Consider the following 25152-nt stretch of genomic DNA (forward strand, 5'->3'; position numbering starts at 1 on the left):
ATGACCTCGGCAACCTTATCATTATCTTTTAACCATCAGTACATAAATGTAGAAATGTTTTATATTTCAACTGTAATTTCGAGAAGGATACACGAAAGATGCAACTGTCAGTGTCTGATTTAACCATTTCGTGAAGTGAAAGGCCAATTACAGGTGAATTCAACAGACAGAATGGAATTTCTATCGTTCCAAATGACTGAATTTGGTCAATATCAATATTTGTGTTTTGTAAAAGAGCGGAAATCCGAATACCGAATGTTGGAATGGTCTTGGGTTTGTTTTGAAACAAGGTTTTATAATTGGGATTAAATATAAGTGAAAAAGCAGGATTTGAAGGATTTTACTTTAGCTGAATGGTGTATTGCAAAGCCAATTTATTTCGATGGCTATGTAATGATGGTTCGTTAGCTGTTGTAGGTGTGGTCTTAAAAGCTCCGAGAGCGAGTCTCAGACCCTGGTGATGAACAATGGCTAATAATTTGAGATATGAAAGATAAGAAGATCCATACACAATGGAACCGTAGTCTAATTTTGATCTAATATGTCTCTATAGAGTCTTAGCAAAACTTTTCTATCAGCTCCCACATCAGTGTGGGACACCACCTTGAGAACATTCAGTGCCTTAAGGCATTTGGCTTTAAGGTATTTTATATGTGGAAGGAACGACAATTTCCTGTCGAATATTGTACTTAAGAATTTGGTTTGCTCAACAACTGGAATGGGTACACCACAACGAGATACATTTAGATCGTCGTGTTGTTTCCGAATTTGACAAAAATGCATACAAACAATTTTGATTGTGAAAATTTAAATCCATTTTCATCTGCCCAAATTTGTAGTCGATTCAAACATTGTTGTTGTTGTCTTTCGATGGTATTCGTATGCTTAGATCGATAGCATATGAAGTCGTCGACATAAAGAGTCCCCTCCATTGAAGGGGATACTGTTTTGACAATACTGTTAATTTTAAGCCCAAAAAGTGTAACCGAAAGAATGCTACCTTGTGGTACACCCATTTCCTGCTGATGAACATCGGAAAGGGTCGTTCCATTCCAGACTTGAAATATTCTATCTGATAGAAAATTTGAAATAAAATTTGGTAGATTACCTTTAATACCTATATCGAGCAGATCTTTCATTAAGCCGTATTTCCACGTTGTGTCGTAAGCCTTTTCCAAAACCTTATACGAAACAAACCACAAGTCTGTGTTTTTTGGTCCTGATGTCAAGACCACACATTGAAAGATATAAACTATTGTCTTCAAAGGTCTTCATAGTGGTTTTGACTAATTTCGAACATATCTTCTTTTTAGAAGAATATCTTTCTAAAATAAACATTTGAAACAACCACTGCGCATTCTACCATACCCAGCTTCCAGACTGAAGAAACGTTTCTACGATAATGAATGCATAATTTTCTAAGAAAGTTGACACAACATAAGTATATGGTTTTGAACTCTGAACATAAAACTGTTACGATAATGGAATTTCTGGTTAAAAATATCTTCGTGGATTTTTCAGTTAGTTTTTATAAATACATATATGTATATTATAATATAAACTAAGGAATATATACGTGTAAATTCTTTTGTCAATTCATCAATTTTATCTTTTTTACGTGCATTTAATGAAATTCAACAGTTTATATACAATTTAGTTAATATTGTTGAATAACATACATGTACATTACTTAATGATATATATATAGTCTTTATTTCAAGCATAGTTACAGTTCTTTGCGGTCAATCAGATCCACCTCACTATTAAGACCACCTCGCTATCAAGACAACTTTTGTCCAGTCCCAAAAGTGGTCTTAATAGCGAAGTTTCACTGTATACTGTTGGGATAACTATGCCAGACTCGCTCAGGCTGTTCATTCTAGGCAGTGTTTATAGAAGAGCTTGTAAACACAGTTGTAAAAAATAAGCCCTTCAAATTCGCTTTATAACAGCCAGAAATTAATTTACCTCATCCATTTTATACATCCACAAGAACTTGAAATCAAGGATATGATGGACTATTCTATATAGTATTCCCTTACTTCGAAGTCCCTAAATACTGGTGTTCCAGTCCCTAGTGCTCAAAATTTGGTCAGAATTAATCAGTGGTTTGTTAAAAAATCAAATTTTTACCACTAACAGAGAATCAAAAACATCATAACATGTCTTTGTTAAAGTACGGTTTGTCTTATAATGAAATGTCATAGACAACACGAACTTCTTTAGGAGATCGTCACCACATCTTACACAGGTTGGAGTTACTGGTTTCTCCGACATCACAGAAAGCCAATTCTGTAAGGAATTTACTGTATCGTTACTAATCAATATTATAGGACAACCAGCCAAACAACAAATATAATCATGTAGTTTTTATATTTTATTATTCATGACAATAAAAAACTGACGACATATTTAAAATTGTTACATTTTGAGTTCAAATTTGTTTACATACAAACAAGTAGTAAATTAGTACTTGTTCACGTGAAATCCAACCTACCATGAGTAGTGTATTTCCCTCACAACTAAAGATGTGTTTGATTCTTCAAAGTAACACAGCAAAAACACAGTTACATTCAGTGTGATACAGGCCTGTTTCAATATGGGACTTCAAAATGTAACATGATAGAGGTTTGTCCTGATGAACACAAACTTTGTTTGCGAATTGTTTATGAAGTAAAAATTATAATTGGGACAAAACAAAGTATCTTCCACAACTTCCCATCCAATCAGAAATGGAAACAAATATGGTTTATCACATAATTTAGATAATTTTGCAAACATAAAATCATCATAAAAAATCTAATTTGGCGACCATTTTATTTTTCTCTACCTGATGATGTCACCATGTATAAGACACCGCTAAATTATGACGTCACAACAGCTTCAGCCAATCACAGATCCGCTAGGTGCCATTACATGTGTTTCACAACAAACATTTCAATATTAAGTGTTAACAGGATACTTCTGCCATAGTCAAGAATTATAACAAAGAGTTCATGTACAGTTCTGTTTAGACAGGTTTCGTTATATCTCATTATAAAGAACTGCCAGTACTGAAGGACTGAACTATCTTGATATGGAAATTACAATGTGTATAAATGACATGACTTTTCTGATAACATCATATTGCAGCTAGCATTATGTAGGGGTAGTGTCATGCTATTGTAAATGTAGTGTATATCTAAACCTGTCCATAAAGGCCACTTTTTTTGTCTCCCTATGTAATGCAGTTCTTAGCAACTGAACCTCTATCTAAAGGCCACTTTTTTGTCTCCCTATGTAATGCAGTTCTTAGCAAGTGAACCTCTATATAAAGGCCACTTTTTTTGGATCCCTATGTAATGCAGTTCTTAGCAACTGAACCTCTATATAAAGGCCACTTTCTTTGGATCCCAATGTAATGAAGTTCTTAGCAATTGAACCTCTATATAAAGACCACTTTTTTTGGATCCCTAGGTAATGCAGTTATTAGCAAGTGAACCTCTATATAAAGGCCACCACTGTATAAAGGATAGTCTTCTCTGCTACCTTGAGTGACCTTTGTAGACAGGTTTGATTGTACAGGCATTCTTTCTGTCCTCACAGGGAATTTATAATCCTTAAATGATAAACACTGTTTCATGTCCATTGTAACAACAATAAATTTAGCTTAAAAAAACTACATGAACACATTTCAAAGAGATTTCATACCAATGACATCAAGTGATTCTTTTTCACATAAACATGAAATAAGATGATTTTTGAACACAATAGGAAAGTGCATCCAACAATTTTTTCTGAAATGTATATTTTTTGCTGAAATCCATGATGGCCATCCATAGGAGTATTTACTCATATCACATCAACTGTGTACTACCAACACCGATATCCTGAACAATAACATGCTACACTTTGTAAAGGACATCGTATTTCAGAAAACATGCAAGTAAAAACAGAACTAAAGAATGAAATCAGTACATGTTCTATGAGAATGCAGTGTTAAACAGTAAAATGATTAGAAAATGAAAAACAAAATGAACAAGTTGTGATAGTAATGCATACAATATCTGATATTTGCATTCATCTCCTATTATTTACTTCCATGCAAAATTTTTCAAAAAATTAAGTCGTTGTATTTCTTGCCTGTTTACATATCAAATAAAACTTTACTCATAGAAAAACATAATGTCTGGAGACAAAGTTTTTTTTTTTTTTTTTTTTAATTTCTGTTTGAGAGATTTACCACCATTCCATATTTGAGAGTTGGTAATTATACTTAATATTCTATTAAAGTGAAATTAATAGTTTTATTTTTTCTACATTCTATATTTATAAATAATCACAATTTACCATGAAAGTTTTAATTTGTTTTTCACTCAAAACAGCCTTACATTAAAATGTACAATAAATATCACTGTACACATTTAGTTCAACAGTTTAGGGCAAGAAAACAATACTGACCGAAGTGTGAATCAGAAAAGATAAAGAGTCTAATTAAAGAAGTACCAGAATATTACCTATGGAATAAGGGTGACCAATCAACATCAACTATCACAACAACCATGGAAACTAATCAATGTAAACCATAGAAAAACTCCCTAAGGGATAAAACATCTATCCCTCCCCAGGACTCCAGGTTTTGTTAAGGGACATCCCAGTAAAACATGTATCCCACCCCAGGCCCCAAGGTTTTGTTTTCATGACGTTTTCTGTGACATGCTATGTTGAGGCAGTTTTAGACCCTGGAGTCTGGATCAGATAGATGTTTTACTGAATAGCCCTAACATATGACTTTGGAGCCTGGAGTCAGATAGATGTTTTACAGGAATAACCCTAAAATATGACTTTGGAGCCTAACATATGACCCTGGAGTCTGAATCAGATAGATGTTTTACAGGAATAACCCTAACATATGACTCTGGAGTCTGGAATCAGATGTTTTACTTGAATAGCCCTAACATATGACTCTGGAGTCAGATAGATGTTTTACTGGAATAGCCCTAACATATGACCCTGGAGTCTGGAGTCAGATAGATGTTTTACTGGAATAGCCCTAACATATGACTCTGGAGTCTGGAGTCAGATAGATGTTTTACTGGAATAGCCCTAACATATGACCCTGGAGTCTGGAGTCAGATAGATGTTTTACTGGAATAGCCCTAACATATGACCCTGGACTCTGGAGTCAGATAGATGTTTTACTGGAATAGCCCTAACATATGACTCTGGAGTCAGATAGATATTTTACTGGAATAGCCCTAACATATGACTCTGGAGTCAGATAGATGTTTTACTGGAATAGCCCTAACATATGACTCTGGAGTCTGGAGTCAGATACATGTTTTACTGGAATAGCCCTAACATATGACCCTGGAGTCTGGAGTCAGATAGATGTTTTACTGGAATAGCCCTAACATATGACCCTGGACTCTGGAGTCAGATAGATGTTTTACTGGAATAGCCCTAACATATGACTCTGGAGTCAGATAGATATTTTACTGGAATAGCCCTAAAATATGACTCTGGAGTCAGATAGATGTTTTACTGGAATAGCCCTAACATATGACTCTGGAGTCTGGAGTCAGATACATGTTTTACTGGAATAGCCCTAACATATGACCCTGGAGTCTGGAGTCAGATAGATGTTTTACTGGAATAGCCCTAACATATGACCCTGGACTCTGGAGTCAGATAGATGTTTTACTGGAATAGCCCTAACATATGACTCTGGAGTCAGATAGATATTTTACTGGAATAGCCCTAAAATATGACTCTGGAGTCAGATAGATGTTTTACTGGAATAGCCCTAACATATGACTCTGGAGTCAGATAGATGTTTTACTGGAATAGCCCTAACATATGACTCTGGAGTCAGATAGATGTTTTACTGGAATAGCCCTAACATATAACCCTGGAGTCTGGATCAGATCGATGTTTTACTGGAATAGCCCTAACATATGACTCTGAAGTCAGATAGATGTTTTACTGGAATAGCCCTAACATATAACCCTGGAGTCTGGATCAGATCGATGTTTTACTGGAATAGCCCTAACATATACTAAAGTTTCTCAGATATCAAGAGTATTCTTTAATACTCAAAGACGACAAAATATCCTCAGCACATGTAACAGTCTTCAGCACCATTCTCTAATATAAGACTATTTCATGTTTTCTTGAAATGAATAATGCAGTCTGTGGTTTAAGATTCTTTCATCCATGTCTAGAGTTTCTCACCGAGGTTAACAACAAGATCCTTTTGGCTTGATTGACTGAAACATGTAAAATTGGATGTATGGGGACATAATAAGATTGATTCCCAAACTTGTTTTTTAGTTCTACAAAAAAACTTACATATGATTTAACAGCAGAAGTAGTAGGAACAATTATTAAATCATTAAAACTGTTTGAGATATTTTAGCAGTAAAGACCAAAAACACTCTTCACTTCAGTTTCTCGACATCCTCCCAAAATTTCAGCTCGTCCACATCCTCACGAAATTTCAGCTCGTCCACATCTTTACAAAACTTCAGCTAAATTGCACCAGTGGAACTTCAGAAAAATTTCAAGATGTCTCTTTTAAGATGGCGGCCAAATTGGATTTTGGATCAACCCAAAATATAACAGTACTTGGTCAGGACAATCTCAGGATTATTTTAGGCAAATTTTGACCTATCCCACTTTTAGAATTAGAGAAGTTTAGAATGTTAAAAGTTAGACATGGTCTAATAAAATCCTCACAAAAATTTGTTATTTTACAGGAAATATAATTATTACATACCATATCAATAAATTAATAGCTTTCTTTGTAAATACATTAACTTTTCTGTAGCCTTTATGACTTTAGTACTACTAGGTCATGTGACATGGTACTAACCAATGAGATTTCAGTCCTCCTAAGCATCAGCAGTTTCCATAGTGTCATCTTCATCTCCATCTTCGTCCTCCTCTCCCTCCTTTTTCTCTGGTTTCTCATACGCTTTGTCTGACGGGGTCACCACAACACCTTCCCATACACTCATGTCTGTTGCTATACCTGGTGACAGTTACCACACAAATCGTTACAGAAATTAATATAATTAAAGTACAGTTGAACCAACTTAAATGTGATGTCTATGATCTTGTAGGTTGCTACATCAATGTCCATTAATTACATATACAGGTATTATAAGTGACGTTTTATTAAGAAATATAAAAAACCCAAACTGAGTGTGATATGAACTGCATATGTATTTACGCGTATTTTAACACTATTCAGAATAAACACAATGACTTGTTATCATCAAGAATTATTCTATTTTCAGAATCACTTGAGTACATGACTACATGAACAGGCAGTAGGCATTGATTGTATGTTGAGTAGATGTCTAATTCATGAGACCTCTTCATTCATTATCAATAAAATGAATATATTTTAAAAACGGAATATACATATATGTTTCTCTTAATTCAACTTTATCTGTATCACCTCTACATGGACACCAATATCCTATTGTCTCTGTTAAATATGTCTACGTACTGAGGGACAATGGCCTTAATCATTATCTATCAAATTGTGCTGGTGTCTATATCCTGGTTACTATTAACATTCAGAATCATGAGAAATGAGGAACAAAAGGTTTCTCTATGTAAAAGTTGCCATGTACCATGTTATTGAATGATTTGTCAAAAGTTTGAAAATGAAGACCAAATCAAGAGGGTATATTTAGCATTTTCTTTAAAATGATTTTTTTTTTCGTCCTGCAGTGAAGTACAATTAAATATGATACAAGTTACACAGGAGAATGTGTTAGCAGTTGCTATGACTACACATAGTGTGTAGTGGTATGCTATACACCTCTAGCAATGGTGACTGAACACAGCATATTTTCTTCACAAGGTAACAGTGTCCAGACCACGATTTCAGAAGTATAACTATAAGATGTTGATTTTATTTCCAAAATGTATTTCCGGAACAGGAATTGGAATTTCTGGACTGGTAAGTACAGGTAATGTTAGAGAAAGCTGTTTCCTATCCATTCTGTTTGGATTATGAGTTTTCCTGACAACTGGCCTCTGGATTATCATGGGTCCCCTGTAATGCCTTAACAGCACATTTTAAACATCTATTCTTTTTCAAAGATTAATCTTGGTCAAGTACCTACATTTTAAACCAATATATTTGTGATATACGACACTAAAATAAACAATATCATTTTTTCACAAACAACAGATATAGGATACTTACTGGAGTTGCCCTCGAGACCTAGCACCTGTTTGTAGCCCCCATGTGTTAGTACTCGGAGGAGAGTCTGTGATGTGAAGCATACCTGGTCCTAAAACAATACATCTTGTCTATTAATCACAGGTACCTGATATTGACATTCATCAACACAAACACATAGAAAAAATAAAATATTTCCTCTCAAACAAAGAATTCCAGATTCTGACCATATCTGAAAAAAAATTCAAATAGTTATAACTTGTGATTTTAAAACTTTACACTTCTGTGACGTCAGGTAATTTTATTTGTTTAAAAATGTGTAATAGGTTACAGTGAGTGTCCTCTGTTTACCAATACAGTTGAAAAAAAACAAATCAACAAATACATCTGTATGGAATGTTGAAACTGATATTTGTAAAGTTCAAAATACTCATTTTCAGAATATTTCTGGAAATATGTATGTGCCGTGACTGTGCTTTATACTGAACACTCTAAAAACCAACATTATTCCTCAAGTTAGTTTCGGACAGGTATGGCTGTACCCATCAAACCATATGTCCCAATCGGTACCTGACGTTTCTCTTGCAGGTTTATCTGGTTCAACTGTTTCAAACCTTATGCGACTTAAGTCTACTGTTGGGACTTCAAAAATATCATTTGATGACTTTTTTCATTTCAATGTTTTACCGATTACAGTGAGTGCCCGCTGTTTATCAGTATGTTTATAATATACAAGTAAATCTGGTGGTGTTGTCCTTAATATACACTTGTCAGTAACTGGTTTGCAAGGTCCAAAGTCTCAGAATATTTATATACAAATTTATGTATTTTACAACAATCGCAAAACAATGATATAAGCTTATAATAAGAGATCCCAGAGGGGAAACATTTGAACATTCCTTTGCAGAAATAAATATTAATCTTTACCTGCCAAATCCAAAATGGCCACCTGGAAGCCATTTAATTTCTTCTAATCAGTCTCAAAAGCACACGAGCACAGGGAGAGACCAAAGGGAACATACATATGAAATTTGAGAGATATCCATTCAGTACTTCTTCAGAAATATCAATAACAATATTTCCTATGCAAAATCCTAGATGGCTGCCTATCAGCCATTTTGTTTTTTTATCTGGCCCAAACGCAGACAGGCACAACTAGGGACCAAAAGGAACCTATATGTAAAATTTGAGAAAGATCTATACAGTAGTTTTTGAGAAATAGCGATAACAAACTTTCAAAGTCAAAATCTATGATGTCCCTCTGTCGGTCATTTCGTTTTTCTATCAGTCCCAATACTACACGGGCACAACAAGAGACCAAGGGGAATCCACATATGAAATTTGTGAAAGACCCATACAGTACTTCCCAAGAAATACTGATAACAAAATTTCAAAATCAAATTCCAAGATGGCCACATGTCAGCCATTTTGTTTATTTGATTAGATCCAAAATCAAACGGGCAAAACTAGGGGGAACCTACATATGAAATTTATGAAATAACCATACAAGTACTTCTCAAGTAATAGTGATAACAAACATTCCAAGTAACAAAAATTGTTTACGGAAGGACTACTGATGCAGAGTGAGCTGAATAGCCCACCATCATCAAATGATGGGCTAAAAATCACACTTATTGGCCTTAGTAGAAGCACACAAGGGGTCTTACTGGGGAGAAACCTCAGACAATATCCAGTGAACATGCATATGCTCTTGTTAATTATACCTGTTGTTCCAAAGTCATCACTGTGTGGACCCTAACCGTGCCTTGTTCACATGGATCTGTGATTCCTACTGAGCCAGGCAGAAAAAACCCAGCTGCTAACAATTGTAGGCAACGTCTGTCAAAACAAACGAATGAACAGTGTAAAAGAGAATGTCTCATACGTACAGAGATTGAGAAACAAAATCTATTACTCCTGTGTGATCTAGAATCTATCACCACACTAAGAATTATAGACCAAAAGAAAAAATATATTCTCTTTATTCAAAAGCAAAGAAAAAAAATAAAATTAATATATCGAAGTGTTTATTTAAGGTCTATATATAGTTTGGGGTTAACGGTAGTAATTCCTTAATCTTACTCAAACTCTTTATTATCACAATCAGGAAAAAAAATAGATAGGAAATATTTCTTTTACTTTAATCACCAGCTGTCAAAGAAAAAAAGAAAAAAGAAATCTGCCAATATAGTTATACGTAACAGGAAGATTGGACTTACTTAAATGCTGTTGGGATGGCAACGGGCTGACGAGACGGATTATTCATAATGGCATAATGAGACTGCAGCAGAGAAAGTAAAAGTTAATTAAACCCTCAAACATCAATATAGAGGATTGGATAGGTTCAGTAATACAAGACGCAAACAAAGGATTCATGTATGTCACTGTCATCTGAAAATAAAGGAAAACTCTCGCCCTAATTTCCTTTAAAAGCTGGAAAATTTTTACTCTAAACAAACATTTTTCACGTTTAAATGGTTAACATGATATTTATAACATTGTACTGGGTAGCTTGGCATGTTTATCAACATCTTAAATATTAATTTCTATGGTCAGACTATCATATTTCTTGAGGAATCTCTCTGCTACTGACCTCCACTTCACTTCCAACACATAAGTTGAATCTCCTACTCCTTGTATTGTCTATTTTATCACACTGACAATTAGGGTATGATTACAAAGCATAAAGTAAAAACTTTAATTAATTATTGTAACAGATATCTGACAATATATATGTTATGTTTTATTCATATTTTCTTCATTTTGTTTCCTTTTAATTACGAAGTTTGCGTCATCAAAATTTAATATTCCACATAAATTGTATACGTAACTCACCAATAAGTCAATTATCCATGGAGTTAACGGCTCAAATCCCTTAAAGCGATTCTTTAGATCCCTCATGATACGAATTAAAACTTTGATACTGGAACAGAAGATAAAGGCTAACATAAAAATCCCTTAAAGCGATTCTTTAGATCCCTCATGATACAAACTAAAACTTTGATACAGGAACAGAAGATAAAGGCTAAAATAAAAATCCCTTAAAGCGATTCTTTAGATCCCTCATGATACAAACTAAAACTTTGATTGTGGAATGGAAGATCTAGACTAAGTAAAATTCTGTTTTCTCTATAAAACTTGAGAATTTACTGTTTTATTCAAACAAGAATGACTGGTCTTCCTGAACGGCATTGCACCTTGATGTCCATTCTAACTTAGGTACTGATGAGGACAACAACAAGATCAGTTAATCTTAGTATTGAGTTTAGTTCCCATTTTCCATATTTTTGTTAAATATAAGTATGACTTGTTACCTTGAATGGAAAGCATTTTCCTCGAACCAGCGGGCATGTCTAATGGATGCTAGATGACCCTGCATTACTTTTCCATCCACTGGAATATTGACATTAACAGTAAAATACAAATAACACTCAAAACAACAAATATTGTTTTAATAATTTATATATTTTAATGAAATTTAAAACATTTAAAATTTTCTGAAAATTTCATTAAAATCATTGCACTTATGATTGGTTTGTGCCTAAAAATCATCCTTGTGTTTCTGCTAACCTGTTCCTATTCATTTGAGTCTAATCTTTATCTCTTTGCCAATTTTCGAGGAAGGACTCTTAAAGTCAAGATTCTGTCTCTACATATACAGTAAAAATCACCAATAATAATATCTTATGACTGACCATATGGAAGATTAGCCGTTGGCTAAATATGTAATCCTCAGAAAATAGAGTTTATTATTATTGTTATTACCAACACTATTTTTTTAGACGCAAAACTGAAACCATGTAACTTTTTACACTGTAGCCCATATCTTTTAAGGTTTAACCTGTCCCTAAGTGCACAGTAAAGTTTCCGTCGAGAAACCAATAATAACGTTATTATCTTCCCTTATATATAGCATTACACCATAATGGAGTTTACTATGTTACATTCCTATATAACATGCAATCACCAGAAGATGGTCGAAAGGCTTGAAAACATAAGCTATCTGGCATGTTAATGTTTTGTATTTTTGTATAATTGATATGCAAAAAGTTTCTCATTTTTTAAATATATATATGGGAAGACTTACAGCTCAAAAAATACAACATTCAATTTTCCTTTTTTCAAATATTCAACGACATGATGAAATAGGGCAGGATTTCACAAAATTGTCATTTCAAATTATTATAAGTATTCTGAACATAAGCAAAAATCGTATCTAGACTTGTCATGTCAATGTGGCTGGATATCTCTCTCTGAAGGTCAGGCCCTTACATACGTTAGTAAAACCAACGTAAAAGAAAGAACAACATCTCCTGAGGCCTGGTTTGGAAATTAAGAGCACCCTGCACACTATTTGGTATCCTTCAGGGACCTAGAGGATGAACTTTTCCTTATCTGCTTATCTACACTGAATGGATGTTGGTCCTTGTTTTTTGTTATTTAAGATAGTCAGGGTAGATGACAAGGCTGAATACTTACAATGAAGTTCTGGGTCTAGCTTCTTAAGGTTTGGCGGTATCGTTGTGATGAGACATTTCACAGAGGCATCGGCAGAACTTATCTCAAATCCAGTGTCATTTGTTAGCATACTGAAAACTGGTGGACAGAAAGTGAAATAATTTTAAAACTGGGTATTTTATTTGGGATTTGTAACACTTGAAGTGTTGTTTTTACAATGAACAAAGTATTACATATTTTATTAATGATTTTCTGTAAGAATCTCACCAATTAAAGCTATCACGAAAAAAAAAGTAATAATCAAAATAAAAGAATTTTAGAATTACAGTATTTCAAGCCTCCTTGTCACAATAAGCTAGCATACATCCTTAAGATTCTTTGTGTTAAAGAAAGGTAGCATACACCCTTAATAGGGTAACACACATTCTTAAGTCAATGTAGCATAAACCATTAATTCTCCATGTCACTTTAAGAAAGCATATATCCTTCACTCTCCATTTAACAATAAGGTAGCATACACCATTACATCTCAATATCACAATAAGGTAGCATACACTATTACATCTCAATATCACAATAAGGTAGCATACACTATTAAGTCTCAATATCACAATAAGGCAGTATACACCCTTAAGTATCAAGTCACTGTCAGGTAGCATACATCCTTAAGTCTTTACCTTCTTGTGGATCTTGACTCCTTAATTCTTCTGTAATCTTATTACCAAGGGCCATAACTGCCTCCTCTAGAAAACAAACAAATCTTCTAATATCAGGAACACCAAATAACCATGTCAAATATCATAATATGAAAAGAAAAATAATGTTAAACAAATAGAATAGAAGCCTCCAGACGGGACAGAGTGGTAATTTCATTAAATAAAAAATCACAGGGTTCGCAATAGTTTTGTCATGTGATCAGTAACTATCACCTATAAGAATAAATCCAGAATGTATTGATTTCAACATTTTTATTACCAATTTTTTTTTCAATTTGTAATAAGAGAATCTTCTATGAATTTTTCTATTTCGTGTGTGATTTATGAATCAAGTGTAATTTTTAAGGGTAGCTGAAGTAAGCTAAAAAGTGGAAAGTTTTATAAATCCCTTTAGAAATGGAGAAAACTTCAGAGAGAGAGAAAATTTTTTTTCAAAATCTTACCATGGGTGGCACCTAGAGGTAAAGACACTGTAGTTACCCCAGAATAACATTACAACTTACTTGTAGGTAGAGTCTTCAACATAACAACAATATCTGCTACATTGTGACCTGCCATCATTGTTCCCTTCTTAAATGAACCAACTTGACGAACTTCTTCAATTTGCTGAGAAGAAATTAAAGAATCAATGTGAAATGAAAAAAGTAGGTGTTGGCATTGTTGGTGTAAACGTAGAAAAGTTCTTAGAATTTTACGGACCAAAATCTGTGGATCTTAACACACGAAAGGTGTTTGACTAACTTAGTCTGTGGATCTTAACACACCTAAGGTGTTTGACTAACTAAATCTGTGGATCTTAACACACCTAAGGTGTTTGACTAACTTAGTCTGTGGATCTTAACACAACTCTTGTGTTTAACTTACAGAATCTGTGGATCTTAACACACCTAAGGTGTTTGACTAACTAAATCTGTGGATCTTAACACACCTAAGGTGTTTAACCTACATAATCTGTGGATCTTAACACACCTAAGGTGTTTGACTAACTTAGTGTGTGGATCTTAACACAACTCTTGTGTTTAACCTACATAATCTGTGGATCTTAACACACCTAAGGTGTTTGACCAACTAAATCTGTGGATCTTAACACAACTCTTGTGTTTAACTTACAGAATCTGTGGATCTTAACACACCTAAGGTGTTTGACTAACTAAATCTGTGGATCTTAACACACCTAAGGTGTTTGACTAACTAAATCTGTGGATCTTAACACACCTAAGGTGTTTGACTAACTTAGTCTGTGGATCTTAACACAACCTAAGGTGTTTGACTAACTAAATCTGTGGATCTTAACACACCTAAGGTGTTTGACTAACTAAATCTGTGGATCTTAACACACCTAAGGTGTTTGACTAACTTAGTCTGTGGATCTTAACACAACTCTTGTGTTTAACTTACAGAATCTGTGGATCTTAACACACCTAAGGTGTTTGACTAACTTAGTCTGTGGATCTTAACACAACTCTTGTGTTTAACTTACAGAATCTGTGGATCTTAACACACCTAAGGTGTTTAACCTACATAATCTGTGGATCTTAACACACCTAAGGTGTTTGACTAACTTAGTGTGTGGATCTTAACACAACTCTTGTGTTTAACCTACAGAATCTGTGGATCTTAACACACCTAAGGTGTTTGACTAACTAAATCTGTGGATCTTAACACAACTCTTGTGTTTAACTTACAGAATCTGTGGATCTTAACACACCTAAGGTGTTTGACTAACTAAATCTGTGGATCTTAACACACCTAAGGTGTTTGACTAACATAGTCTGTGGATCTGAAATATATTATTAGGTGACTGATGAAATCAGATTCTGAAGGCACCCCAGTTACTCGACTTACCGCAGGTTCAAATGAGTTTGGTGAGAGGATGAGAGTATCTATGATTGCTTGTATTTTGGTAACTAGTGCCAGGATAGCTGCTTGTTCTGTAGAGGACGGAGTCAGGTCATTATGACGTTTCAACAAGGCCTAAAAAAAAGTTGTCGTTATATCACAGAGATAAAATCATGTGGTGAAGCTGAAGATATTCTGATTTGAGGCTTCAATCTCAATTTGTTGTGACAGATTTAAGTACTGATACATTCTTAACAAAACTTTCCATACAGAATTCTTAACCCTGATTTTGACACTGACAAAAGATACATCATTATATTCAGAACCCTCTAACAAAATTAATGCTGATCCACAACATCATGAACAGACAAATAAATTGATTTATCTCTACATCATACAACAGGAAATAAACAAAATTTATCTTTTAATGTAACACTACAAATCTTTATAAAACTTGTACAGATTAGCGGACTAAGTTTCTGACTAAATACGCATACTTACATCAGTGAAGCTCTTGTCATCAGGTGTGGGTTTGGCTCTGGGAAATGTTGACTCGCACTGTAACAAAATATACAACTGAATGCTGAACTGAACAACCAGTCAACGACTCTTCAAGGGAAATTTGAATTATCTGCATTGGTTTATAAACAGGAGAAAAAGTTCTGTATTTCTTAATTAAGGACTCAGCTGATGTGTAGTCAGTTTTATAAGGTGAAAATAAAATAAAAATGAAAGATAAGACTTTTTTAGTATCACTTTAGAACATAGTCACTGCTACAACAGTGTTACCTACACATTTACCTAAACTTTCAATTGTAAAGGCTGGTTAGCCAGTTGTCAATATGATGAGACATGGTGAAGTATTATGGCAAAATGTCTCCAGTTTCACAAAATTCCCTTAAGGAATTTTTCTTACTGAAAATTGCCCATAGCAAGGCATTACATGAGTAAGGAAATTTCCTTAAATTGAAGTTTTTCCGTAACATACCTAATGCTTTTCTATGGTAGTTAAAACTTCCTTCAAGTATGGAAGATTCTTTCAGTGTGATGGCACTACAAATGTAGCCCTAACTTTTATGGATTCCATCCTCTACATAGGTGTTGTGGTTTTGTAAAACCCAAACTAGTACAAATATAATGTTGTTTAAAATGTGATATTTATGTCTGTTGATACTTGCTGAAAAGAATTCACTTACCTGCACTAAGTCAAATGGTATATGTGGAATAAATGCTCGGAACCTGAAAAGAAATCAATCTCAATGACATATCAATTTTATATGTGTAAGCTTTTTTTTTAATCTTTTGCAAATTGTTCTACTTTTGCAACGATATTTAAATCAACTTTTACATTTAAACAATGTTTATATATATACATGTATATAAAATTCATTGGCAGTGAATATCCCAGAACTGCCACTACCCACTGAATGTACTGATTGCTATAGCAGGAAGTTATTGTATTGTCTGTGTAGGTAAAAATAGCCAAAATCTTAAGTTAAAATGACTTTATTAGTAGTAAAATTGTAACTGGTTACAAGACAAATAGTACATTTTTCTGTAAGATTTTTTACTTAGTAAAACTATAAGGTAAAATCTGTTTGAACATTTTGGTAAGAATAGTTGTGTAATCCTGAACATGTCAGACACACTCTATGCTCTGTGTAGATTACATGTAACTTATGTCATACAACAACAAGACACATGGTGTTTGATTGCCCACTATCCAATTTATTTGTACTTTGTATTGTTTTATGGTCCGTCTTTCTCCCTGCTCCCTACTGACACTTTCACTTCCTCTGTCTAATGTCTTCCCTTATTTACCCCTGTTTGCTGCCTTTCTTCCACTCTCTGTTTCTGAACTACAAAGTATTAAGTATGTTCTATTTGTAATGTCTCTTTGAACAGATTCGTCCATGTGCAGACGTTATCACTCTCAGTGTCCAAGGATCTACTTTGTATGGTTCCTTTACCATGTTAACTTTCTGTAATGTTTGTAGGACTATTTGGAGGTCGGTGCATCTAATCTGGAGAGTAAGCAACTAGCAGACAGCATGACTTCTTAAACTTGTTTATAATCTCTGCGCGTGCTCATACACAAGTTAGGTTGTATATTTTACGGAATGGGTACATGTATGAAAGATACGGAACATTAGTATTACCAATACACTTTCACACAAGCTGGACTGACAGAGCACCTATCTGCCCTAATCAATCGCACCTGTGGTATCTTGCTCCAATACTTGTGTCCATACCCCTCCCATTATTAGGCTTAGAACACCACCTGTCTCTCACAGAGCTGTTTAATTGGGTCCAGAGTTACCTGATTTTTTTTACCAATCTCTGCTTTCAACGATACACACCATTTCAAATTTACCATTATTTATTGATTTTTTTGCTCATTTTGTTACACTTACGGAGGCCCAGGCTTGAAAGGCGGTGCCATAGGTCTCATCATTCCTCCTCTCATTGGGTGTGGCCCTCCCCGTCCTCGCATTCCCCTGAAAACAGACAATACAAGTAGGTATAGGTTTATCAGCATTTACTTTTCAAACTTGTGTATTATTGTTATCAATAGTTATAAAGTATCTACGTTTCTGTGCTGCTTTTCAATCAGCATAATTCAGCCAGCAGGAAAACTGTCCTCTCACTGCATTTGTATTTGCATACATATAGATCCTATCTTTCTACAGCTCTATTTCAGTGACTTGTCTGGATGACTTGAAATCATACTGACTGGAGACCAATAGGTAATTTATACCCTGTGTAATTAACTTCTCTTGACAAGCTCTTGTGGGTCTTTTGATACCTTAATACACTAATGTCAGCCGTATATAATAACAGTAACGGTTTTGTCCTAACAGTCTGACAATATATGCAGTACCATACCATACATGCATATATCTGTAGGGGCTATTGCAAACCAAAACAAACAATGCTAGGTCTCTATATTTCTCTGAACATAACTACATCTGATTTCCTACGGACCCAAAACTTTATGCATGAGGAAATGTGTCTGTTTCGATTGCAAGAATATCTAACAAGCAACAATTTCACGGTGACCATTTTTATACGCGGTCTTTGATGCTCACCTCATGTTGATGATGTTGCCGGTATCACGCTTCTGCAAAATAATGGCGTCTGATGTACGTTCTAGTGAGCGAACCGTATACGGCGTCGGCTACAATGTATTCCGGATTTATTTAGCGGCATTTAACATGAAATAAAATAAATAAGATTTTTCACTACATTTTCATTATTTATTAGATTAACATTTTAGACAGAGATTCTATATAGCACCAATATAACAAAATATATTTTATAGATTAATTTTACCGACATTCCTTTTGAAGATATTAAAAGCAAAGTTTTGAAAATTAAAAACAGGATTTTTCAGCTGTAAATAAATATAACGTGCCACTCAATAACCAAAAAACGGGCACAACATACAAACTAACATGTATCTTTTTTAATGTTTTTGTACAGTTTTATTGAGCTACAAATTTATGCATATATATTTATCTCATCGCGTTAAATATTATCGATTGGTCCATCTATTCATGTCACTATTAAGGCGTTAAACTTACAAAATTGTATGTTAAGTATTCGCATTCAACGCGCTAAAAATATGTATAACGCATTAAAAACAAACGTGTTAGCTTATCCCGTTTTTCTTACGTGAACAGACTTGAGACTGTAGAAATGGTTCTGGAATATTTATTATTTGTTTCACATAATTGTCACATGGGACGAAGGGAAATTTCACTAACTGGCTACAAGTAATAGCACATCGGTATCCTTATTTCCACGTCTCTTGGTTGAACTTCATTGTGCATAAATATAGATTGCAACACTTTTATCTACAGTTAGGCCTTAAACTTTCATCTTTTTATCCTTCTATACACAAGAGTCATCCGGTCCGGTAATAGAGAAGGCCTCAATTTTAGTATTCACTGTCACCGTAAACAAAACGTTTGAATGTCTTTCCAAGACCAGGAAGGTGTACATAAATATTTACAAGAGCAAATTGTTGGCAAACAGGTTGGTGATAGCCGCAGATAAAAAAACTGAAAATGTAAGTTATGAAATATATGATCTTTACTAATGGCTCATTAAGTGACCTCATTTTTTTGGTTAATAGAAAGCTTCACTATATTTCACATATTTTCAGTGATGAAGCAGATCGTGTCCAGCATCAGTAGCTCAGCGCTTAGCGGAAACTAATCTCCTTTTGGATGTCTCTTTGGGACTCATTTATATAGGACGCCTGAAAATGTCTGTCCTCGGACGGAATAAATGAGTCTCAAGAAGGAATCCTTAAAGATATTAGTCTCCTCTTCAAGATTGCCCGACACAAAATTGAATCAAGGTTTGGCTCTATGAGGTATAAATACCTCACTACAACCACAGGTAATATTCTACACATCAGTGTTAAAAATTAAAACACAAATATATACTATGTAAGCAAATTTTTTTTCAATCTTGTATGTTGTACTAAAATCTTAATCTAGAATTGCAGAATTTACTGAAATAAACTGTAGGCTCCAATACTGGTATACTTTCCTTTTGTCACTATTTGTAACGTTCTTCCCGCAGAGACCTGGCGGGAGTAGATGTCTAGCCATGGTGTAAGAGAAATACACCTCACCTCTTCTGAGCCACGGACAATTAAAATATCATTAACAGAATCAGAGGCTGACAGAATTTCCCTTTCTCCCACTCACTGTCCAAAATTATCCTGTCATTCATGTGACCAGTCTGGATTTATTTGATGCTCTACCAGCTTTCATCCTGAACTAACTGGAGACTCTCCAAGCCTTACTCCAAAACTAACTGGACATCACTGGATCCTACCACCACACCAGACAGTGCCCTAACCTAACTGGATGTTCTGCCCTCCAAAGTGACGCCCTGGAGCAAAGTGATAAAATGCGTTGGGCCAGATTCTTCAAAGTAGCAATCTGGCTGATTGCTATTGTTGTAACACTTCAGCTCCTCGACTATGATTGGAATGTTTTCAACTTTATGCGAAGGATGCCAGCGAGTTCTCCACTTACACATTTTGGGGTCAGTTTTACTAATATATATCATTATCACAATCAGTTTCTGTTTGTTTTTATAAATCTGATATTTCATGGAAAGGAAATTCTTGTAACCATTGATCATCATTGTGTTTGCACTCATTTTTACAGTTCTTTGGTATTATTGTAGATATATAATTATACATAATAAAATGCAGATAAATTCCTGATTCAGTTATAATCCATTTTTTGTAGAGTTATGACCGTTTAACTTTATGAATTTTATTCAAAATTAAAAAAAAAATTATAAGACAAAATCTGGAGAGTCTTGCCTAACTCCAGTGGCAATTAAAAAAGAAATTCTGTAGAGAAAAATTCAGGTCCTTAACCATAGATGTTGCAGACAGGACATGTGTTAGACTTTATGACTCATGAGTACACCTCTTAAGAGTTCCAATGATGCTAAAATGTCTACACTTTTCCTTAGTTACATATGGTTGTTTTGACACATCTAGTTAAGTCCTGTTTTCAGGATGAACATGTTTTGTGGTGTTGTTGCGGTTGTTTAGTCAGGATGTCTGTCATTCTGTCTGTGGACACAACTTTAATTATCACTTCATACATAATTATATCTTGATAAATTAATTTTTTGTATATTTATCTTTATAAGTGTAATTTTTGCATATTTATCTCGAAAAATTTCCAGAGTGATATTCAGTTGTTAGTTTGAACGTAGGTAGTTTGATGCTCCAATGACGATTTGTTGCTCAGAAACAAAACAGTCTGTGATGTTATGAGTTTGTTCTTGGGCAAGACACTTAACCCCAATTTCTATGGATGGCTTGTGTGGAACCTCTGGTATGGTGTTCGATGAACTAACCACCAGCTACTATAAGGAAACCAAGACCTCAAAATAACCCTGACTGTCCATTAAGCAATACACCCAGAAAAAATCTGAAAATTTACATATGAAATCATTGACAAATTTTGTCCTGCATCTTTCATTTGCATGTAAAATTTTCTGTGTGTACTGTTGTATCATGTTGTCTATTTGTCAGCTGGATTTGGTCAATATCACTTCTTCTCTGTAGACTTTCAGCTAATCTTAGGGTAGCTTGACACATATTTGAATTAATGCATTCTGTTCTTAAAACCAAATTGGAATCTTGAGTGTGATTCTATCGTACACTTTTAACTTATGTTGCTATTTTTATATTTTCAGACATCACAGTCAAAATTTTCTATTCCTAAAGATCGACGTACCAATGTAACATCTGTAAAATTGAATGACACACCGTTTAGTGTACCGTTTGACCTTGACCTCCGCGTGATCGTAATTACATATGATCGTGCTGATTCTGTTGAAAGATTGTTGAACTCGTTAAACGAGGCTGATTATTTAGGTGACAAAGTAGGAATCGATGTCTGGATAGACAGATCTAAAACTGGGGTCGTTCATGAGGAGACGTTTTCAAGAGCAAGTCGGTTCAAGTTCAAACATGGCATCCTCAATGTTCATAAACAGTCAAAGCATGCTGGGATATATGGACAGTGGATGAAAACCTGGAATCCATCGCCACAGAGCAAAGAAATTGCTGTAATACTAGAGGATGATTTGACAGTGTCAAAATATTTCTATAAATGGCTGAAAAATGTTCATACTAAATATGACTCCTTGTCATACATTAATGGTTATGCACTTCAAGGATACAGTATGAAACATGGCGGAGCTGCAGGGCAGTTAAGGGCCCCAGATGAGAATATTGTCTTCATGTATCCAATTCTCGGCACATGGGGATTTTCACCGAGTCGAGAAAATTGGATAAGTTATGTGAAATGGTATGATCAAAAGTCAGAGTTACCAAATTTCCAGCCAACAGTAGCAGGTATACTGCCCACATTGTGGTATAACAGCTTTATAAAAAAGGGCAAGACGGGTGGCATGTGGTCTATGTGGCATATATATCACGCGTGGAAGTTCCAGGAAAGATCAATTTATCCAAATCTTCCTGGGAAATGTGGACTGACCATCAACTGGAAGGAAGCAGGCCTCCATTATGCTAAGTCACAAACCGTCACCAAGAATACTGATCCTATATTGACAGTGTGGGATAAAAAGTTTGAGAATTTGCCTGACGTTCCAGTACATCTCAATGTTAATGGCGTGGTTTGTCCGAGGGATCAATATATCTAATGGTTGTGTGTAATTCAGACAGACGAAACAGGCGTATTCAGAAATTGGATTTTAATGGAATATTTTTTTATTAGACTAATACCTTAAGTTGAAAGAATGTTTCAAAAATGTCTTAAATACATTTCCTATCTATATAATTGTATTAAACAGTAGTCACCATGGATATCGTATACTCCATCGATTAATTCATATGAACTACATGTATATGAAGGATTTCATAAAAATGAGAATATTTTTTCATAAATCACACGGTACAGATGATAGCCAGCATACAGTAGAAAACTTTGTAATAATTATCTGTGATACTGGAGGAAAACAATCTAGAGCCTTGCAATAAGTCAACAGGTGCTTTTTAGCACAAAAAAGATAATTTTGTGATAAGGTAAGTTGTGAAGAGAAAAACCCACTTTTTATAACTGTTTGTTCCTGTAGACTGCCTAAATTTCATTTCTAACTAATGTGGACATACATATGATATATATATGTCGCATGCTTTACTTATAATAATGCTTCTTGGATGTATTATCTCAGATCCAACAGATGTGCAGGTTGGGAAATGGCTTCCTGGAAGATTCTCAGTTTTGAATCTCCTGATCGTTGATATTTTTATCTTACTTGCAATTAAAGGCAGATGATAGGCTTGGGTTTGTTTGTCTGTCCATCCATCCATGTGTCATAGTTTGTCTGTCTAACCATCTATGTGTCTGTCCATGGTTGGTTTTTCAGGAGAACTAAATTAAGTTCACTAATGTTTTGTATATGTTACATGAATTTAACTACTATGATCTGAAAAATTGTACATGTATATCTCGTTTGATTATTAAAACCGATCAGTTAATTATTGCAGTGTCCCTGAGTATCCAACAAAAGTCAGCTTTTGTCAGCAAATGTATGTGGTACCTTAAAGCTGAGGTGCTAAGGATAGGGTTAAAAATATGTATTCCTTTATTGAAGTTAAAGAAAAGTAATGTTGCGGGATAATGAGTGTGTTTGATCATGTGTTATAAAGTAACTTACAGTATTTTGAGACTTTGACTAATCAAGCATTAGTAATTACAGCGAAAACCTCGTTATCTCAAACTCATATAACTTAGATCCTGTTTAATTCGAATATTTCATCAGTCATGGCAAATTTGACTACAAACATTCACATTTTGCATACTAGGATGGTCCCATGGTCCTGCCCACTTTGAGATAACGAGGTTCAACTGTATTACAAAAGAGAGTTAAAGACTTATGAAAATATTTGTCAGAATCAATCTACTGTTCAGTTATCAGTGATTATGTAAGTACATAATTGTATTCATTATAATATGGATTTATCATATATGTATGTTTGTATTTTTACCATGAAGCAGAACTTGGAATGACATGTCATAGTCAGTGCATATCGGACTGTGTATGACTGCCGAATATTTCTGGGAAAAATCTTTTTCTGACCTGGCAAAAATATTGTGAAGTTTTGTTATAAGTTACAGATGGAAAATACAAGAATTTCTTATTAAGTCTTGTAAGCCTATGAAATTTCATATACACTAGACATTTAGCTAAAGGGAAGAAGATTTGTATTAAATAACTCTCAGAGATTCATAGTTATATTGATGTAGTCTTTTCTTGTACACATTCCACAGTAGACTTTTTATGGTTGAATGATCAGTTTGCAATATAATTTGATATTTTTATAATTTTGAGATTTCAACATTACAGAATATGTGTGTATGATATTACAAAATGAGATTAGATGTTTATTTCACTTGTAACTTTCAAATTATCTCCCTTTACTAGCATTTCTGAAATATAATTTTCTCTTATAAATAAATCCAAAATGTTTTTGAAAAATATCAGACACTTTGAATGTTCTACTTGTTAAACTTTTAGTGAACATGAAAACATAGTTTAGTTATTGAAATGTTGATATATTGTTTTGTTATAAACTTGTCAACTGTTTTGTAAACGTGTCATTGATTATGTTCACATAAATATTGTACACATTATTTCATATTGATGAAATTTGTGTTTTTAGGCTAAACGTACTCAGTACGAATAGCCTATTGCGACGGCCTTTAAGACAAAATTTACCGATCCTGGCCTTCTCATTGGCTGATATATCGAAAAGAGTTAGAGCCCTGTAGCGTCAATTTTCTGCGTAAATAATGCCGCTATCTTTCAAATCGCTGAGGAGATTCTTATCGCCTGCTGTGAATATTCCTAGAAAACAACCATATTTACTTTAATTAAGCAAAAAATGGTTTCTTGTATCTTCAAAGTTTATTGTAACTGCGTGACTTGATTTACAGTGTATTTACTGTATGGCGGGGCTTATGAATCCTTCTCGACATGACGTAAGCGTACAGAACACTGTACGTGCGGGATGGCGCCATGATAAGAAGCTAGTCTGGGGCTTGGTTTGAATTATCAACTAACAGCACTTATAAACAAACAAAACTTACAAACAGAACATCAATTTTGCTTTAATCCTTGCGCTTTGTAGACAAGGTACATTTGGTGCTCATGATTTATGAATAATATATATTTAATACTGTACTGATCATGATGTTGACTTTGTTATAACATATATTTTTTGTCTTTTAGTTTTATTTGATGAAGGTTGATTGTGCTGATTTCTCAAGGTTTGTTAATGTGTATCAAAGTTCCTTGAAACGAAAATATTCCTTCAAACAAAGCGCGTATAAAACAAAACCCCAAATATTCATGTTTATAATTTTCAATTAACTGGAACGAAATATT

General features: G+C 34.3%; 2 protein-coding genes across 2 annotated transcripts; one reads left to right on the forward strand and one right to left on the reverse strand.

Annotated features, from left to right (window-relative positions):
• Nucleotides 1–4837: 4837 nt before the first annotated feature.
• Nucleotides 4838–18315, reverse strand: LOC132545154 (interleukin enhancer-binding factor 2 homolog). Its single transcript, XM_060208834.1, has 15 exons — nucleotides 18282–18315; nucleotides 17607–17690; nucleotides 16389–16431; nucleotides 15694–15750; nucleotides 15199–15327; nucleotides 13857–13959; nucleotides 13315–13380; nucleotides 12659–12775; nucleotides 11494–11572; nucleotides 11015–11102; nucleotides 10399–10460; nucleotides 9904–10018; nucleotides 8204–8291; nucleotides 6854–7012; nucleotides 4838–6248 (listed from the first exon to the last, which is right to left on the reverse strand). Exons 1-14 carry the CDS (start codon nucleotides 18284–18286, stop codon nucleotides 6873–6875), a joined length of 1176 nt encoding a protein of 391 aa, XP_060064817.1. The 5' UTR covers nucleotides 18287–18315; the 3' UTR covers nucleotides 4838–6248; nucleotides 6854–6872.
• A 1803-nt stretch (nucleotides 18316–20118) lies between these two features.
• Nucleotides 20119–23630, forward strand: LOC132545346 (uncharacterized). Its single transcript, XM_060209027.1, has 2 exons — nucleotides 20119–20256; nucleotides 21433–23630. The coding sequence occupies exons 1-2, from the start codon at nucleotides 20119–20121 to the stop codon at nucleotides 22402–22404; spliced, it is 1110 nt and encodes a 369-aa protein (XP_060065010.1). The 3' UTR covers nucleotides 22405–23630.
• Nucleotides 23631–25152: the final 1522 nt, after the last annotated feature.

The sequence above is a fragment of the Ylistrum balloti genome, unplaced genomic scaffold (assembly GCF_031769215.1).
Source record: "Ylistrum balloti isolate Yb309-2 unplaced genomic scaffold, AGI_CSIRO_Ybal_v1 Utg369594, whole genome shotgun sequence".
In the NCBI taxonomy this organism is placed as follows: Eukaryota; Metazoa; Mollusca; class Bivalvia; order Pectinida; family Pectinidae; genus Ylistrum; species Ylistrum balloti.

What these genes read in the sequence shown, in the direction of transcription:
- LOC132545346 (XM_060209027.1), top strand. Translation starts at nt 20,119, where the DNA reads ATGCGTTGGGCCAGATTCTTCAAAGTAGCAATCTGGCTGATTGCTATT. An exon ending in CTCCACTTACACATTTTGGG is followed by an intron (nt 20,257 to 21,432) that starts GTCAGTTTTACT and finishes TTATATTTTCAG; the next exon opens with ACATCACAGTCAAAATTTTC.
- LOC132545154 (XM_060208834.1), bottom strand. An exon ending in CATGGATAATTGACTTATTG is followed by an intron (nt 10,461 to 11,014) that starts GTGAGTTACGTA and finishes TCTCTGCTGCAG; the next exon opens with TCTCATTATGCCATTATGAA. An exon ending in AGGTCTCGAGGGCAACTCCA is followed by an intron (nt 7,013 to 8,203) that starts GTAAGTATCCTA and finishes AACTGTCACCAG; the next exon opens with GTATAGCAACAGACATGAGT.